Source organism: Bombus vosnesenskii, unplaced genomic scaffold (genome assembly GCF_011952255.1).
Source record: "Bombus vosnesenskii isolate JDL3184/JDL3185 unplaced genomic scaffold, Bvos_JDL3184-5_v1.1 scf7180000013370, whole genome shotgun sequence".
In the NCBI taxonomy this organism is placed as follows: Eukaryota; Metazoa; Arthropoda; class Insecta; order Hymenoptera; family Apidae; genus Bombus; species Bombus vosnesenskii.
In genome coordinates this window covers 1,023,946-1,041,291 of record NW_022883003.1, presented here as the reverse complement: position 1 = coordinate 1,041,291, position 17,346 = coordinate 1,023,946, and the positions used below count along the sequence as shown (strand labels likewise).

General features: G+C 37.9%; 3 protein-coding genes and 2 long non-coding RNA genes across 5 annotated transcripts; 1 reads left to right on the top strand and 4 right to left on the bottom strand.

Moving 5' to 3' along the window:
- Positions 1-855: 855 nt before the first annotated feature.
- LOC117237320 lies at positions 856-1,522 on the bottom strand. Its single transcript, XR_004493989.1, has 2 exons — positions 1,255-1,522; positions 856-1,129 (listed from the first exon to the last, which is right to left on the bottom strand). It is a non-coding gene; the product is annotated as an uncharacterized LOC117237320 (long non-coding RNA).
- Positions 1,523-1,580: 58 nt separating this feature from the next.
- Positions 1,581-13,756, top strand: LOC117237316. The gene is made up of 12 exons (XM_033501145.1): positions 1,581-1,836; positions 5,134-5,322; positions 5,477-5,513; positions 5,928-6,097; positions 6,175-6,354; positions 9,542-9,757; positions 10,042-10,288; positions 10,489-10,842; positions 10,956-11,161; positions 11,539-11,791; positions 11,867-12,329; positions 12,745-13,756. The coding sequence occupies exons 2-12, from the start codon at positions 5,254-5,256 to the stop codon at positions 13,280-13,282; spliced, it is 2,733 nt and encodes a 910-aa protein (XP_033357036.1). The 5' UTR covers positions 1,581-1,836; positions 5,134-5,253; the 3' UTR covers positions 13,283-13,756.
- Positions 2,544-4,105, bottom strand: LOC117237319. The gene is made up of 2 exons (XR_004493988.1): positions 3,868-4,105; positions 2,544-3,769 (listed from the first exon to the last, which is right to left on the bottom strand). It is a non-coding gene; the product is annotated as an uncharacterized LOC117237319 (long non-coding RNA).
- Positions 13,757-13,760: 4 nt separating the features above from the next.
- Positions 13,761-15,300, bottom strand: LOC117237317 (vitamin K epoxide reductase complex subunit 1-like protein 1). The gene is made up of 3 exons (XM_033501146.1): positions 14,884-15,300; positions 14,317-14,414; positions 13,761-14,202 (listed from the first exon to the last, which is right to left on the bottom strand). The coding sequence occupies exons 1-3, from the start codon at positions 15,054-15,056 to the stop codon at positions 13,979-13,981; spliced, it is 495 nt and encodes a 164-aa protein (XP_033357037.1). The 5' UTR covers positions 15,057-15,300; the 3' UTR covers positions 13,761-13,978.
- Positions 15,301-15,743: 443 nt separating this feature from the next.
- LOC117237318 (SUMO-conjugating enzyme UBC9-B) lies at positions 15,744-17,246 on the bottom strand. Its single transcript, XM_033501148.1, has 5 exons — positions 17,063-17,246; positions 16,904-16,973; positions 16,486-16,569; positions 16,152-16,414; positions 15,744-16,073 (listed from the first exon to the last, which is right to left on the bottom strand). The coding sequence occupies exons 2-5, from the start codon at positions 16,967-16,969 to the stop codon at positions 16,007-16,009; spliced, it is 480 nt and encodes a 159-aa protein (XP_033357039.1). The 5' UTR covers positions 16,970-16,973; positions 17,063-17,246; the 3' UTR covers positions 15,744-16,006.
- Positions 17,247-17,346: the final 100 nt, after the last annotated feature.

The following is a 17,346-nucleotide window of genomic DNA, read 5'->3' as shown; positions in this document are numbered from 1 at the left end:
TGTGTATACATTTCTTTAAACTGTTCTTTCTTTTTCAGTTCGTTACATTTTACGTAAATGAAATGCAAAATTCTCTGAACGCCAGTAGTTTTGAGCTATGCAGTCGTGCCAGTAGTACCTATTACGGTTTCACTGTTGAGTGTAAACAGAGCGCATCAATGCAGTATTGAGTCATGGTATAACGATCGACGGCAACGTTAAGGATAATTATAATAGCGACACTGTCGCAACTGCTCTACGACGATGAAAGTGTTACTTAAGTACATCGAAGAAGAATCGATCAACACTTTCACATTCATAGAACATGTAAATATTATTCTCTTCCCTTTCCATTATTTCGTTAGCAACCATTTTTGGTGCCGGACGAAGTAGGCGCGAATACAGATATTAAGATACAATATTTTGATTATGTTCACGGATGAATCATTTCACACGCACGCAATATAAGGTATTCACTTGGAACGTTGCATTTGCATATTAACCCCCAGTGCTAAGAATAGACTTCTGAAAATGTATTTGGCGTTTCTGTTCAGATATATTTTTCGATAATCCGTGTAGGATGAATGTTAAATTTTCCTTTCAATTTGTTCAGCTTAATCGACGTTAAATTTTAAATGTCACGCAGACATGATTCTCAGATACATATTCATAGATTAAAAAAGATTGTTTAATAGAGAATTTCATATTTAAATCAGCAGTTTGTTTGTAATTAAAATCTCATAACATTCTGTTGATCGTTGAAAGCTAATGTTACATATTAATGTTGTACATGCTAATTATTCCATTAATATTTATTATTGATCAGAGGTTGAACTCGAAGTTGAACTTTGTTCAAATCTTAAAGAAATACAATCATTGGGATTATTTATATATTATTTCGTTATATAATATTGCTCTTAGTTAGATAGTTACTAAATAGAATACATTTATGATACTATGATAGATTTCTTATAGTCAGTTTTACAGACTTCATGAAGAATTATCTGTGACCCGCTGACCGATTTTGTCGAAACGCGGATGTCCTTGTCTCTCGCCACAATATCCCTTACAGGTATTGTCCTTGATTCGATCTTTGTCCTTGCTCTGACAAAGGGATCCTTTAGCCATATACAGTCAAGTTATCTCGTTCCTGTTCCATTCAGAATTTACTTTTAACATGTTTCGCGACGATTAGTTTCGTTACAGGAATAGTTCATTACTACGATAAAGAAATTAGAAATATAAATACTTGCCTATAATTTTTAAAATACACACCTACAAAAATATATCCATTAACAGATTCGTTACAGTTCATTAGTAAATTAAAAAAGGAGATTTCATATATTTCAATTTGACATTTCCGAATATCTCATCATACTTTATATCTTTTCCCATTTCTTTAAACAAAACTTGGTAATGGTATATCAATTCGGACAATCGATTTGCCTATGGAACAGGCTACTGGCCCTAGATTGGATTCAACTCGATCTCATCGGTACCAATAGTTCGGGTGTGCTTCGTGCTGCTCCGGCGATCTTCGTCTCCCACTGGGAGCACTCCAGCGGCTGGGAGATCCGTCAGAAAGCGCTCCACGGACGAACAGTATCGTGAGCGCTGGCCACGGCAGCATGCGCGGGAATTTGGTTTGCCGTTCGTTTTTCGATTATCCACGCTGTAGCATTTTACTCGTCACTTGACGACTTGTTCAACGACGATTTAAACGACTTCTCTTCTTCTTGTCACGTGTGCACTCGTACTTGTAATCGAAAGAACAAGATATCGAAGAATTGTTATCCACTTGATCCATCTATCTACGGTTTTGAAAGCAGCGGTTATTGGAGTATCGATAAGAATCAGGTGAATGTAAACACCGCTCTTTTTTTCCTTTTTCACCCGCTGACTCTTGCTCTTCGCTAAATTCAAATACATCTTATTCTACGTTATTCTCTTTCGTTGCTTACCGCAATTCTGAAACGCGTGTACTTTCTTAGAGAAGGCTGGCCGCTCCATCGAATCGCTTTTTGCTCGAGGATGTTACGAGACTAGCATTGTCAGCTTCTTACGTAATTTGCCGTGCACGAGTACCGATGGGAATCTTCCCAGTGCATCGGCTGTAAAGACACGTTTCTAGTCTATGCCTCTCTTTTCCTCTCATTACGTGTTCTCCATACCAGATCGATGTTATTTGATTTTGTTTACACTTGCATGTTAATTCGCAATTAGATTACCGATGTTTAGAACCGACAGTTTTACATGATTGTTAGATCGAATTAATTTCATAACGAGACTTGGTCAATGATTAGTTGCCATGGTTTGAGTACAGTTAACACGAAAGCAGAAATGCGATTTATTTTTTTTTTAACTTCACGGAAGAGCGGTCAGATATTTTCTTCCTTGAAATTCTAAATGCATCAAGTTATTTAATTCTCTACTCCACCGCTTCTTCGTTTGGATTAAAGTTATTTACAGTTAAATGAATTCGAACAGTATATTTTGTTTTAAGCAATACATTTATTTTTCTTTTATAACTTTTACAAAATGTGTAATAAAAGTGATACTTTTTCTTTTTTTTAGAAGAAAATTGGATGATTGAGAGATATGAGAGATGTCACGTATAAACTTGCCGCGCTTATTTTTCCTCAAAATGGCGACGTCCTTGTCGAGGTCACGTGTTCATCGCATTACAGGCATACCACCCACGAGTGTCCACCTGTTCTTCGATCGCTCTATTTATCTGTCGCTTTTCGTTCTTCAGCCACGCATTTAAATCACCGACGACATGTCGAACGGTGATTTAAACGCAATCACCGAACAATCGCGTTCGCTGCTCGATTTACGATCCACGTAATTTAAGACTCACAGTCTTCTACCACTTGTATTGTCTGCCGTTGTGCTTTCGACTCTCATCGTGACATCTCCGATTTTTCACTTAAAAATTTAGTAAAACAGATAGAGAAAGATCCTCGATAAAAACTATCATCTCAGAAGATTTGTGGTTCACGTAGTTCGTAGTTCTCCCACTTAAAAGGATGTGAAAGAGAAACGATATTAGAATAATATTTAAAAAATATTACTAACTAGTATCCTCTTCCATGATGGAAGTCGAGAAACTTCGTTCCGTTCGCTGTGACAATAGAGCAGAAAAACGTCCTCCGCCTTGGACAGTTTTCACTTGTTCAGCCGCACACCAGTGTGACACATGCCTGACGTCACGTGCATATCCAATGAGAAAAGACCGACACGGTCGTATATAGAATCGTCGTTGGTGCGTGATGTCAATACGAATCGCTCCTGCTTTTTAACTTAGTCTCGATCGACGTCGTCTCTTCATTTACGAGATCTCTTTTCGTTCTCTCTCCCTCTCTCTCTTTCTCACTACTTTGTAAAGTACGTTAATTATCGCTGACCGGAACGTCAATGCGTGCCGGTTTGAAGTGGCCGACGATTATTTTCTCTGGTAGCCGTCATTTGCTTTAAGACGGCACATTATAAGCCTAGATTCTAGGGGAAAAAATCGTGATACTTACGTACCTGTTCCAGCCAGGACAGGGAGAGCTCGTGCGTAATTCCAACCGCAAGGACGCAAGTGTTCAATGGCGTAGGCCGATGCTTTCGTTCAATCTTCCTCCATTAATTATAATTTATTAATATAATGAATAGTTTCGGTATTCATCGCCGATAATATTGTATTGATCGTATTTTAGATAGTTATACAAAGAATTGCACGAGTTAGAATTCAGCGTCTGAATCACAATTCATCATCTGTCTTTATTTTTTAAATCACCTGCAACTTAACAAAACAAATTTCACAAGTATTTTTTCAATATATTTTGAATAATTTACGAAATTTCTCTGAAGATTCTAATTTTGTAATAGGCATATATTTACCTATCTCTTCATTAGTATATTCTTGGGCCAAAGGGTTAAACTATATAAGAAATACGCCACTGTCGTCGGAAACTGGTCGTACGTGGCACACGCGTGTCTTTTAACCATCTCGATATCGTATCGCAGCCCATATCGAGGTGGCCGCGACCACAGACCCGCGCGCCACAGCGGCCTTCGACTTCCATGCAGAAAGAGCGTCCTGATGAATTATTATGCCCCGCCTATACACATACACACGATTACTAGACATACGTGATCACGATTACGCTAGAAGCGTTAAATAGGCTGCATCTTCGATGACTTCCATCGGATCGAGATGAACCTGTTGTTTCTTACATCCTGATTACCCCAATGATTCCCGGGACTGGCAAATTGCGGCTCGTTTCAACTACTTCGTTATTCTATTCTATTTTTGAATAAATATATGTACCTTTTGTACGAGAAGTTGAGAGGAAAAGTGAATTGAAGGGAAAACTATGAGGGAACATTAATAGAGGAATCGACACGCTACTAAATATTAAACAAATTATTATACATATTCATAAAGGTTCAAGAATCCATAAGAAAATATTATACATAATATAGAGATCAGGATCATAGCGATCTTTATTTATTATATAGATTTATTTATTTATTGTGATTGAAACGGAAAACTATAACTATTTAAGTAGAACTTAATGTAGTAATGTGATGTAGCTAAAGACAAATAAATTGGTAGTTTACAACTCAACTTACAACTTACAACTCACAACTCATGAGTAACGATTAACTTGCAATTATTCGCAGCTTCCTCGCAGCTATCAACTATTTACTATTTCTATCTTTTTTCATTTATACTATTTACTACCTACTATTTACTATCTACTATTTGCTATTTACTACTTACTGTTGAATATCGACTATTGACCACTCTCCTCACCAAGACATTCTTTTGATACCAGAGTTTTCAGTACTATTACGACGTACACGAGTTTTACAGCTGTTGACCCAAGATGGTCAAATGCACCTTTTCTAATTATACAATGTCCTAAAGGACCACGAACATCTGGCCCATAAGGATTTCCCATCATTCTCTGCCTGTCAGCACTGTTCTTACTTTCTACCTATAGTTCACCGGGTTTTCCCCAACGGTCTTTCCTCCAACTACAATAATTTCTCTTGACACCTAATTGTCGCCTTGTCGTCTTCTGCATAAATTCATATAATTTAACGAATTTATGATCTCTGGAAGAAAGATATGCATATTGTTATATTGAATTATTCCAGAAAAGTCAGGTAATCGGATAAGAAGGCAGACTTTTGTTGGAGGAATTCGTGAACCAATAATTCCACTTCCTGTCACGACAGCCTCTAACAGCACTAGGATTCACCAGCAGGCATGATCGAATGATGGAGGTGATTTCAACACGGCGATACGAGGCTCGTCCACCGTCAGCGAGCGTTCCACCGATTCTCGTGAGTAGATCTTCTCGTCTTTGTACCTACCTTATAAAGGTATAAATCATTTATTCCTGTGCTCGCAGTCAGACGGACAGATATTGCTACAACCCTTTACATATACAGTCAGAGAAACGAGTTTAACCATGCGACTACTTTTTTTACTTTTCAGATCGACCCTGAGAATTCCGTGGCTTTGGTCAAAGAAGGTAATTCCTCGAACGTGATTGTCATGCATTGTTTGTTCGTGATGCGGACGTTCGAGTCGTGATTCAAATAACTAGATACAAGATAAGAAGGAAGGCGTGTCGCGCGCGAACCGAGGTCTGGCAAACATTTACCGTGAAGCGTATTAACATCAGCGAAGTTCCTCTTATTCTTGTTCGACGTCGCGAAACGGATCACTGCAATCATCGACGTCTACTCGCACCATTTCGCCCCTCTCCTTCTCAGCTCTTCTTTGTTTTTTTTCTTTTTTTACCTCCCTTCTCTCTGTCTCTCTCTTTCTCTCTCTCTCTCTCTCTGCCTCCCATTCTTATTCGTTCAGTTAGAAAGATTGGTTTTTCGCAATAACGTCGGCATTGTATAGTCCAAGTGGAAAGAGTACTCGCTTCCGTTTTCAGAGGAATGGGAGACTCGAAAGAAAAAAGAAATAACGACCACCAGACAGATCGAGACGAGAGTGAAGCGACAGGTTGTACTCGAGGATGGCGAGGTCGTGGTCGATTCAGGGCCTCTGGTTACCACGAATACTACCGAAGACGTCGAGCAACAGGAGCATACCACGCAAGAAGTAAGGCTATTTCGAATAACTGAAATATAATAATAAAACCTTCGTATTACTGCCATTTTACCGATCTTTCGTTTCAGAGACGAACAACCGGTGATCAACCACAAGAAGTTGAATGGCCAACAGGTGGAAGAAACTCTGCCGATGCCGGTAGCATTGTCCAGAAGGAATTAAACGAGACGGTAGTGAGGAGTCGCGAGGAAATCGAGGAGAGGCTGGAGACAGAAGATCGTCAACAATTGGGAGATATCTCGGACGAGGTATATATATCGACGCGACACACCCACATCTAAATTCCACCTGCGCGTGCCGCGATACGCTGGTGTAGTACACGTTCTTTCTCTTTCTTGCCGCGTAAAGGTCAGCTCGCCTCTCGCCAAGGCTCATCCCACATGTATTCACTACGGTAGGTACCCGTGGATCACAAATACGGTGCCCTCTTTTGACCAACTTCCTTTCCCGGTCTGGAAAAATTTCGAGTTCCGGATTTATCCAGTACACCGATTTCTGACTCGCCCAAGGCCAACGTGGACAAAACGGTACATTATGGAACTCGGGGGACGTGTTCGTTTCTATTTGGTCTACTAAATTTGCGAATGACGATTTCTTTAAAGTGTGCCGTACAAGCTTTCTCCTGGAGAGGAGAAATGTATTTGAAGTGCTGCTTAACATCATAATTGAGAAATTTTACGGGCGACGAACAAAACAAACAGAGATGTGAAGAAAGTATGCAGTACGACTAGATTAGGCGTGTACATGCAGACACTTTTCAAATGAAATGTACAGAAAGATCATGTAAGTCTGAAGTTTCTCATAGCTTGTTGAATTTGACAATGCTGACTCTTTATCTTAAAGTATACGCATACACTTAGACTAGTTGTATCCTCTTTTTCTCTTCGCACGTTCGTTTATATACCGTGCAAAAGCTCTATAAGCATCGATTCTAATTCCTTTGTATATTTTCATTTCACACCTTTGTTAAACTTCGTCTCACACTTACGTATGATTATTCGCAACAATGTCCGCGGTACTCTTCGCTCAAGAGCGAATTCCTCTAGCGATCGACAAAGCCAGAAATTTGTAATTTTTCTGACGGTCTGTCAAACATCGTCAAAATGCATCTGTGAACGCTTGTCGGCGGATGATTAATGGAGCCTGAGCGGAAAGAGACGAACACGGAAGGCAGCGACTGTGCATCAAGAGGAGGCGAGCAACAGGTGTATCGTGTAGCCAATCGTATTTGTCACGTTGCTTATCGTAAATCTATGTGGTAACAAATCGAGTAGATTGGAGAATCTTTACCTCGTGGAATATCCTCGTGAAATACCAAGGAACGTGCAAATAATCACACGAATCGATAATAGGTAAAGCATACTGTTTTTCTGCGGAGATTACACTGACGCTTAAAAATGAAAAACTGGAAACATCGTTAAAAGGCCGAGCTCGAAAGAACAGCATGAGGAGAAGATGGAAGCTAGTTGGATTAGACTTTAGGACGAAAGTGTGAGATCGTCTCTAGAGTCGATCGAGCGTGCAACGAGGCTTACCGGTTACTAGCGGTTACGATAGAAGAGGAAATATCTCTCGTTGGAGGGGACTGACTTCTGCATTGCAAAAGCCAGGCAACAGGTATTCGCGTTCGCGCATGAACGATTCAGAAACGAAGAGGTCGAATTGTTCTGGATGAAGAAGAACGAAAGGAAAGAGAGGCTGATCGGCTGTATCGGCTGATACGCGAAGTAGGGATACCTACGGAGAAGAAGCAGAGAGAAAGAGAAAGGAGAACTAAGGAAGGAGAAGTCACAGGAGAAAGAGCGACAAAGAGGCACGACTCATCGAGAAGTGGAAGTCGATGATCTCTCGACTTTGCTCTCCCTTCACCGAATGGCGACGAACGAGCTGAGATGCCACGATCGCAGTCATAGCAGCTGTTCCGTGCTCGACTATCTTCGACGTTCCTATCTGGTCGCGACCGACATACGTTTCACAGATTACTTTCCTTGTTCTGATCCGTTTACCGGCGATTACAGGATATTACGTGATTCTACACGGTGATAACGTTCATTCTCGCCCCCCTATCTTCTTCTTTGACAGAGCGCCGATACGACGACCAACACCTGAGATCAGATATGATTCCTCGTGGATCTTTCGCTGGTATTTTGTAAAACTGTTAAATGTTTGGTGTCGTTTGGGTGTTACAGTGGTACAAACGGTAATTCGTGTTTATAAAATGGATCATATAGGAAACTGATCGTATTTCAAGGGACTACACCCACAGGTTATTTTTTTCTCACTTACTTCTAATTATTTGTAACATAGAAAGATGAAGTTTCAAGCGTTTCAATAAAAATGTAAAACGAGGATAACTTTCTTATGATAAATACCTATTTTTATAAGCGTGTGGAACGTGCGAAGGTCATTTTAGCCTTTCTTTTTTTTTCTTCTTCTTCTTAATTTGGATGTGAATGATAAAGGACATCCTTATGAGTCGTCAGGTGATCTGCGTGTAAACTGAATTCGTGTAATTCTTGTCAAAAAATAAACTCGACAATCTACGTTAATCACTTACATTTAATTTCAATTCGAGCTTTTCAAGTGATCAATGTCGATTAAGTGTCGAGCTTAAAAACAACCTATTCCATATGTAAAACATTAATTACTTAGGTGACCTTTAATGACCTCGACCAATGCAGGCCATTCTGTTCACTTTGCTTAAATTGATGGCAACCTTCAAACGTTGCGAATATCTTCACCTACAAGCGAGTTTCTCTCGTTGCGTAATATCTATATTTAAAATATTTTCCTTCTTATTTTAATATCATCTTTTAATATAATTCTCTATATCAGAACTTTACATTTAGTCATTCAGGTCATATGGAAGTACTGGGACATTTGATGATATTTGGTACAAATTGAACACTTTTCACTGCTTTTACTTTTTAACTGTTTTATTATAAAATAAAGTGAATCATCTTTTAATATAATTCTCTATATCAGAACTTTATATTTAGTCATTCAGGTCATATAGAAGTACTGGGACATTTGATGATATTTGGTACAAATTGAACACTTTTCATTGTTTTTACTTTTTAACTATTTTATTATAAAATAAAGTGAAATTTGTTACAGTTTTTCAAAAAATATAACGAGTAGGTGTACTGATATCTATGGCCAATAGCGAACCTAATAGCGATTAAATTTTACGTTGATATATATTTCTTTTCGACTTGATCCAAGATTGTAGCTTTACATTTATTGTCGCGGATGTCGAGTGTTGTGACCTTCGCTGTTAGAAACACCTTTCTTTCCACTTGTTCGCGAAGGGACCGCGTGCGAGAGCCGGACGATCCGGTTTATCGCGGACGAGATTTCGGAACGCGAGGTGATTTCCAGCGGATAATAACTGGCCGGACCTAACTGGCTAAACGGTGACTCGTCTGGTTTCAGGCGTACCAGAAGGCTGTAAGAAGTAACCGGGGCGATCTGAGAGTGGCCCTTGCTGAATCTTCCAAGCAGTTGGCGTCTCAAACGGGTCCCAGGGTCGTCCAGCACACGACCAAGTCGAACAAGGTGATCGACACTGAGAAAACCTTGGAAAAGAAGGAGCTTAAGGCCGATGGATTGATCGTTACTGAGAGGAAACGAACGGTTGAGCATGAGGAGGTTTGTTTCTTCAAATATTCTCTTGTTCCTAGCTATCGTGTCTTTTTCTGTGATCTTCGACGGTTTTATAATCGAAGAGTACGATGGAAGAGCACCGGTCCCTCGAGTTACATTATTCATTTCTTACAGGAGTTTTAAAATTCAGTGCATTATCAATCAATTCGATATTACTAACATTTTTCTGTTGTTATTTGGTTTTTCACTAAACTTTGTCAAACACGAGTTACGATAATTGAATTATATAATTATATAATAATTATAATTGATATTGATGTTAATCGTAGATTAAAGACCACGAGGTTCCCGATGACGGAAGCGACATAAATGGTGACGACGCGTCGGAGAAAAAAAAGGAAAGCTCGCACAGGTTCGTTAAAAAGAGGGACGAGGACGTGGTCGACTATATCTCAGGTGGCGAGAGGGTCGCCCGTGAAATGCGCTACGTCGCAGAGACCACCGAGGGAGAACGAATCGGAGATTGGACATCATCGCCTACAGCCATGCGAACTACTCGTTTCCATAAACATTCTGGTACTTCTTTTCTTTTTTAATTTTATATAAATTTACATCAAGTTCCAAAAACGCCCTTTAGGAAATTTTCTGCTATTTAACCATCGTTAAAGTGCGCTAATATGCCGTGAGAATCGGCCCATTAATCTTTTCGAGATGGACTTTTCTTTTAAAGATAAACTTTCTAATAAACGATAGAAATGCACCGATTATTATTACAGGCTTTCCCGGAGAGAGCTTCCCAACACGGAAGGATGTTTTAACAAAAAAACCATTGGATTTTGAGGAGGAAGATGAAGCGAGAAAGTTTGAAACGTCTAAATGGTTGGAGAGCCATTTTGGTAGCGAGTCGCGTTCTTCTCATGGATCCATCGATGCTGACGACTCTCCTCTTCCAACTAGCGCGAATACCAGCTACATTAACATTACTATGAAGTCTTGTGCCCCTAAGGAACGGGATTATCAGAATGTGAACTCTAATCGACATCAACGACGCAGTACTGGTCGTGATTCAGCGTCACCTTCGGGATATTTCCACGGCATAAGCGAGTGGTCTGAGAGATACCAAGGGAAAGGTATTACAGCATTAAAATATACCTTGTCGGGGTATCATTTACAACTTTGTGATATTTTATATAATTTATAACGTAATTTTTGGTATTATTAAACATTTACGTATATTATCTAGAGAGACAAAGTCAAGCAAGAACAAGTTCTCCGCAATACGTCGAAGCAGCTCATACAAACGGATATGCTCAGGATCACTCAAGGAACCAAGGTGAATCGACGTACTCAAAAACTTATGAATCTGTTCTTCGTCGCGAACACCAAGAATCGTTTGATCGACCACGTACTCCACCATCTCCACCTGTTCGACGAAGGTCGAAAGAACAGGTATGTATCTTTCATATCTTTTATGTTTGTGCATCGATTATACTCTGTTGCAATATATTATATCAGAGCTTTATATTTAGTCATTCAGGTCATATGGAAGTACTGGGACATTTGATGATATTTGATACAAATTGGACGCTTTTCATTGCTTTTACTTTTTAACTATTTTATTATAAAATGAAGTGAAATTTGTTACAGTTTTTCAAAAAATATAACGAGTAGGTGTACTGATATCTATGGCCAATAGCGAACCTAATAGCGATTAAATTTTACGTTGATATATATTTCTTTTCGACTTGATCCAAGATTGTAGCTTTACATTTATTGTCGCGGATATCGAGTGTTGCAATATATTGTAAGCATATTGTTCATTTTAGTGGATAACGAGGTCCGAAGAAAAGACCAGTTTAAACGACTCGATACCAGGTCGTACTACCAGCCCAGTTCACGTCGTACAAAGAACTTGGGAAAGTCGCAATCGAAATGTCCAAGAGCAGGCAGTGGAGCGAGACAACTGGAAGAAATCAACGTCGAGATCTCGATCAACGTCACCCATGCCAGAATTGAATTCACGCGACAGTAAAAAATCAACTGAATTTTCGACTTCGACTCCTGCTCGTCCCGCAAAAAGTAAGTATTAAAGGCATTTGAAATGGATGTTCTTTTTTAAGACGATGATATTTATATATATTTTAAATGTTCAAGGTTCGGGACATTCGAAATATAAGATCGGCGAGTCTTTCAGGAAACTAGTAGGGAAATTGCGCTCTGCTAGCAGCGAAAGGAAGAATAAACGGTCCAATAGCAGCTCTATTTCTCAATTGACTCAGACTGACGACAGTGGGCCGACCTACATGCAGTACAATGTGATCGACAAAAACATTCCTCTGATAAACGAAAGGGATACCGAGGAAAAGCCTCCTGAAAGACCACCTAGGAACCATGCTACCGTGAACAATAATTCGAATAAGATCTCGAAAACAGCGAAAACTAGCGCCCAAGTGGTACAAGAACAATGGCAACGCAGCGAATCAACGCCACCATTGCACAGGTATTACCTCGGAGAGGATCCCTTCGGAGGAAGCATCTACGGCCGCGAAAAAGGATACCGAGATGCGAGAAGATCTGGGAAACCACGTGGTAGAGCTACCGCTGAAACCGAGTACAGGTAACTAAACTAAGTTATAAGAAAGAAAGAATATTAAATGGCTAATCGTTGCATATATGGGTTAGCTATGTCTGCAAGTTAATCGTTAAAAGTAAGAGCAGCGGTATCGTATTGCCTGGCTGCGAAAGAAAGGCGTAATCGTATGAGCGTCGAAAGACATTTCAGTAAGCTGATACAGATTTACGTAATCGAATCCGTAGAACGGTGTGCTTCATTGCTTGTTCAATTACGTATGTATGTAGAATAGATGTACAAGTAAGACATTTCGCGACGAAACGTCGGTCGCTTCGGATGCTGGGTGAAGGCTGCATGAAAGGGAGCATGTCTCTATGCCGCTATGTAGTTTCGTATGGGCTCGTCAGCCATCTCGGAGAACGATTGCTCCACAGTCAATTGTCGAATCGACGCGTTTCAGCGTCGCATCCAGTTCACTTGGCAGATTTAGCAAGTCAACCAGTCGGCTAGTCAACGATCACGAGCGAGAGGAACATTTTAGGAGCACTCAAACCTTGCCGAGGAACCTGCATGCCGGAGGACAATACGTACGGTCGCAGACTCTAGCAAGACGCCAGCAACCGGTTTCTAATGCAATCAAATTGGGAACGTCACACGCCATCGTTCCGTCATCGGGGAACCAGTCGCGTCAGTACGGAAGCATGATCAATATCTCCATCAAGAACACGGTTACGTCGCCAAAGGTGGCGGTACCGACCAACGTCCAACCGCCGGCCAAGCCGGAACGAAGCTACAGATCGTCGTTGTTACGTAGCAAGAGCTTTAACGTCGAAGCTGACAGAAACGGCACTGACACGGCACCCCCCAAAATACCGTACACATCTAACTTGCAATTAAATAGATTGGACGAGACACCTCCGTTGAAGAGTCCCGGCATTTTGGCCAGTATCAGTCGTAGTAACAGGGATTTGTTGAAAAGCAGCAGACACGAGTATTGAATAATTTTCATTAAGTCGATTTAAGTTGTTCAGTTGGAGACTTTTTAGTAATTTTATAATGAACTGCTTTCTTCGATATAATTGAAGTGGAATCTATTATGCGATTATTAATTATCATATATGATTGTTTAAGATTTTTTGTTTGTATAGTGTAAAGTGTAGTATAGTGATATTAATATTGTCCATGTATATCGTGAGAGATAGACACGTTTTGTATGAATCAACGAGAGCGTGTTTTGTTCTAATATTTTCAGACAGGTTCTTATTACAGCACAGTTCATGCGAGATTTATTTAATTGTTTTCACTTACGTATTCAATTACAATCCAAGATTACATATCAGGTTGGTAGAGGAGGAGAATGAGATAGCGATAGCGATTCATGTTTAAGAATATGTGATTGAATGTAACGTTAAATTTCGGGATATTTTATTACTATATTATATTAATACAAGGTGAAATTACAATTGTCCAGATTTATTGCATTTATAGCGTTTATTCCGTAATCATCAAATGAAATGTATTAAATAGTACATACAGATTCCTTCGATACAATGTGAAAAGTTTTTAATAAATCACAGGATATAGACGTTAAGTAAACAATATCTATGTATTAATATCATGATTAATCCATTCTTAACGACTTTTCAACAAAATACGGAAGATTTTAGTAAAATTAGATTTTTAAAGATTCATATTTATTTCGATCTTTTCTTCTTATTTGTGCCATTATTTCGATATAGTTTTCGCTGCTTTTTAACAGCAAGCATTAAAAGAATAGCATTTACGACATACAGACTAACACAAACTAGACAAATATTGCTTAATTTGTACAAAATGTAAGCCAGATAAAGCGTACCAAGGTTCGCACAGATTTCTAATGTTACGACAAGGGCTGATGTAACATACTTATTTGATATACCTAAAAAATTTATTAAAATGTTGTTAGAAAACGAAAAATTATATTTTTTCTGCCCAAGGTTATGACATTATTACAATGGATGAAAATTTATTGAATCACAAATACGATACGTACTTAGTATTGCGACCAAAAGATAAAACATTAATCCATATATAGAATTTGGCGCGTATAAAAGAGATGTTTCTGGAATTATTCCAAAACCTTTCCCATATCTGTAATAAAGTCAATTAGTTATTAGCTATATACAGCTCTTTAAAAATGAATGATAATTCACCAAGTATTTTTAAGTTGAAAAACATAGACAAAAAAGTATTAATGTTTCTTACAAAATTATCTTCATTGAGTATCATAAGAGAGTTAATTCAAAATTCGATATGAACGCATGCGCAAGAATGAAGAAGGCTGATTTCTATGTAGAACACTGTACGATGAATAAACATACAAAAACAATGTACAGTGCGTGCATTTACAGTTATAAAAATATATCAATCTACGAAGTACCAAAAATTTGAAGTTAAATAAATTCGTATATTTATAATCTTAAAAAATAGTTGCATCAATTAGAACGCGAATTACGTTGTGGACAAGTTTTCTAGATTTTTTTCGTGCACAAAATTGTACGAGTTTTATATCAACAAAATTGTATAATACATGTTTTAAAACTAAACAACCTATACTTACTTGGAAGAAAATGCTTTGGTGCAACTAACATGTTCGTTAATATCGCACACTGCTTCGTACAAATCATCCTCTTCCTTTGCTAATTCCACGTAATATGCATAGTAAGAAAGAGCAAAACCTACGATACATGTTGTGATAATTTCAGTGTTTAATTTTCGTATAGATTTCTTCATTGCAGTCAATTCTATGAATAACGAGTAAATTTGAATTAAATTTGAATACACTATTTTAAAGAAAATTGACTGATCGAGTTATTTATTCACACTTGATAATTTTTTAAGCACTATGAATAGAAATTAATGTTCTTCGTGGAAGGAAATAATACAAATACGACGATCGATAATCATACTGTGAAACGAAATGTAACATGGAACGTTGATTGGCGATGACCCTCTTCAGTATACTGAATGTCGAATGAGATTAATTTCCTTCCCACCACAAAATTATCCTCGTATAAAAGCAACAATCTGATCCGAGTCAAGTCATCCAAACATCGAATTATCATATTTACATTCAACTGAATATGTAATTATATTGGATTTTTTGCAAAGTTAAGATTACTTTTGGTTAAAAACAAAAAAATTTGAATCAATTGGAATACTTTATTTCTTAAGATTTGTACAATCCTTACAAGACTTTAAATTCATTTTTTTTTAAGTGATACTGACAGCTTATAACCTGCAGAATGAACGAATATTTCTGATTTGTGTCGCGTTTGTTTTATTCCTTTACATGATGTACCTCATACAAAGTTTTTAGACTTATGAATATTCATTAATTCTTATGAATTAAATTTTTTACTTAAAAAAAATGCTTCTTCCATTCAGATTTTATAAATAAGTGGTAACAAAAAATTTAGCGTAACAATATGTAAAATCCTTCCTGTAGTAGGATAGTATCTTATTTATCTATGTCTTAATTAGTACTGTCTATAGAGTACATAAGAACATATAGGAATTTTGTCACAAGAAAAAATGCAGATAATTGTAAATTAACTACATCATATGCTAGTGTTACTTATAAAAAAGATAAGAAATGTAGATTATTAGAATATGTTATAGATATATGATAACCTCTTTATGTAGTTGGAATATTTGAATTTAATGAGACTTAATATAGTGTTTTATTCCTGTGGAGCCATTGCTCTCGCTTGAGCTCTTACACGTTTTTCATACTCCAAGCGATTTTGACTGTAATAAAAAATTCACATTTCCCATAATAATTTCATATACACACAAGTTTTACATCATATAAAATAAATATAATACCAATATATTGTATATGCTTCTGCTTGAGCTGGATCTTTGACATTTGGTTCATTTAATAAATCTTGTATACCAAGGAGAATTTGTTTAATTGTAATGGCAGGCCTCCAATCCTTTTCTTCGTCCAAGAGAGACAAACATACTGTTCCTGAAGGGTAGACATTTGGGTGAAATAAAGGAGGTTCAAATTTACATTTTGGTGGACTAGAAGGATAGTCATCCTTGAAGATCATGCGTAATTTGTACAATCCACCCTCCCATGGTGTCTGCGAAATTGAATGTTCAAATAATATCGTGAAAATGAATGTTAACGCTAATACTATGTGTTACAACTCACAGATTTTTTCCCTGGTATTGCACATTCCCAATTCATCAAGTTAAGTGTCCCATCTTGATTTTTAACAGGTCGTGCTACAAATCCCTTTACAAAAGTTAAATTATGTCTCAATACACATTACATGCAAAAAGATTGACGTTTATCCAAAACACATATACATGTATACTATATACGTCCAGAATAACGCACGCGTTTCTGTATGTAAGGTTAGGATTTTTAACTGTTGAACTATTTTATCGAAAACGATTTTCTACCTCGATAACAAACAGTTGTTCATGATCAAATAATATTATAAAGAGATGTTTATTTATTAATGCGATTTTGTTTAAATAAATAATTCAATGTTCAGACTGTCCAGAAGGACATACACATTAATGATTGCAGTTGTAAAAAATAATATATCAAAAGGATAACTTACAAAAGGATGATCTTTCCTCCATGCTTTTCGCTCTTCGGCGAGCCTAGCAATCGCAATGCCTGACATTAATCTGCAACAATTTTACGTTATATTAGCGTAATGTATTTCGGCGCGAAATATAATCGAGACGTGGTGCGCAAACACCAATTGTGACATTACCACTATGCTTATCGATAACAATCCACAACTTTGAATTCTGGGCACTTTCTGCGCCGAAATTTCATCAAATACTTAGTTACACAAGGGTGAAAGCGATTCTATTAGGGTGCGTGTTCAGAAAACCTATGGATTTGTAACCGTCCTCGGTGTTGTTCGGATCTCACTGTGAATTCTTTTTCGCAAACACAGCATCTGTTACACGGGGACCTCTGCTGGTAAAAGAGGACACGTGTCTTGGACAAGTCCTGCAGAGCTAAACCAATCAAAGTACATGTACATTTGTC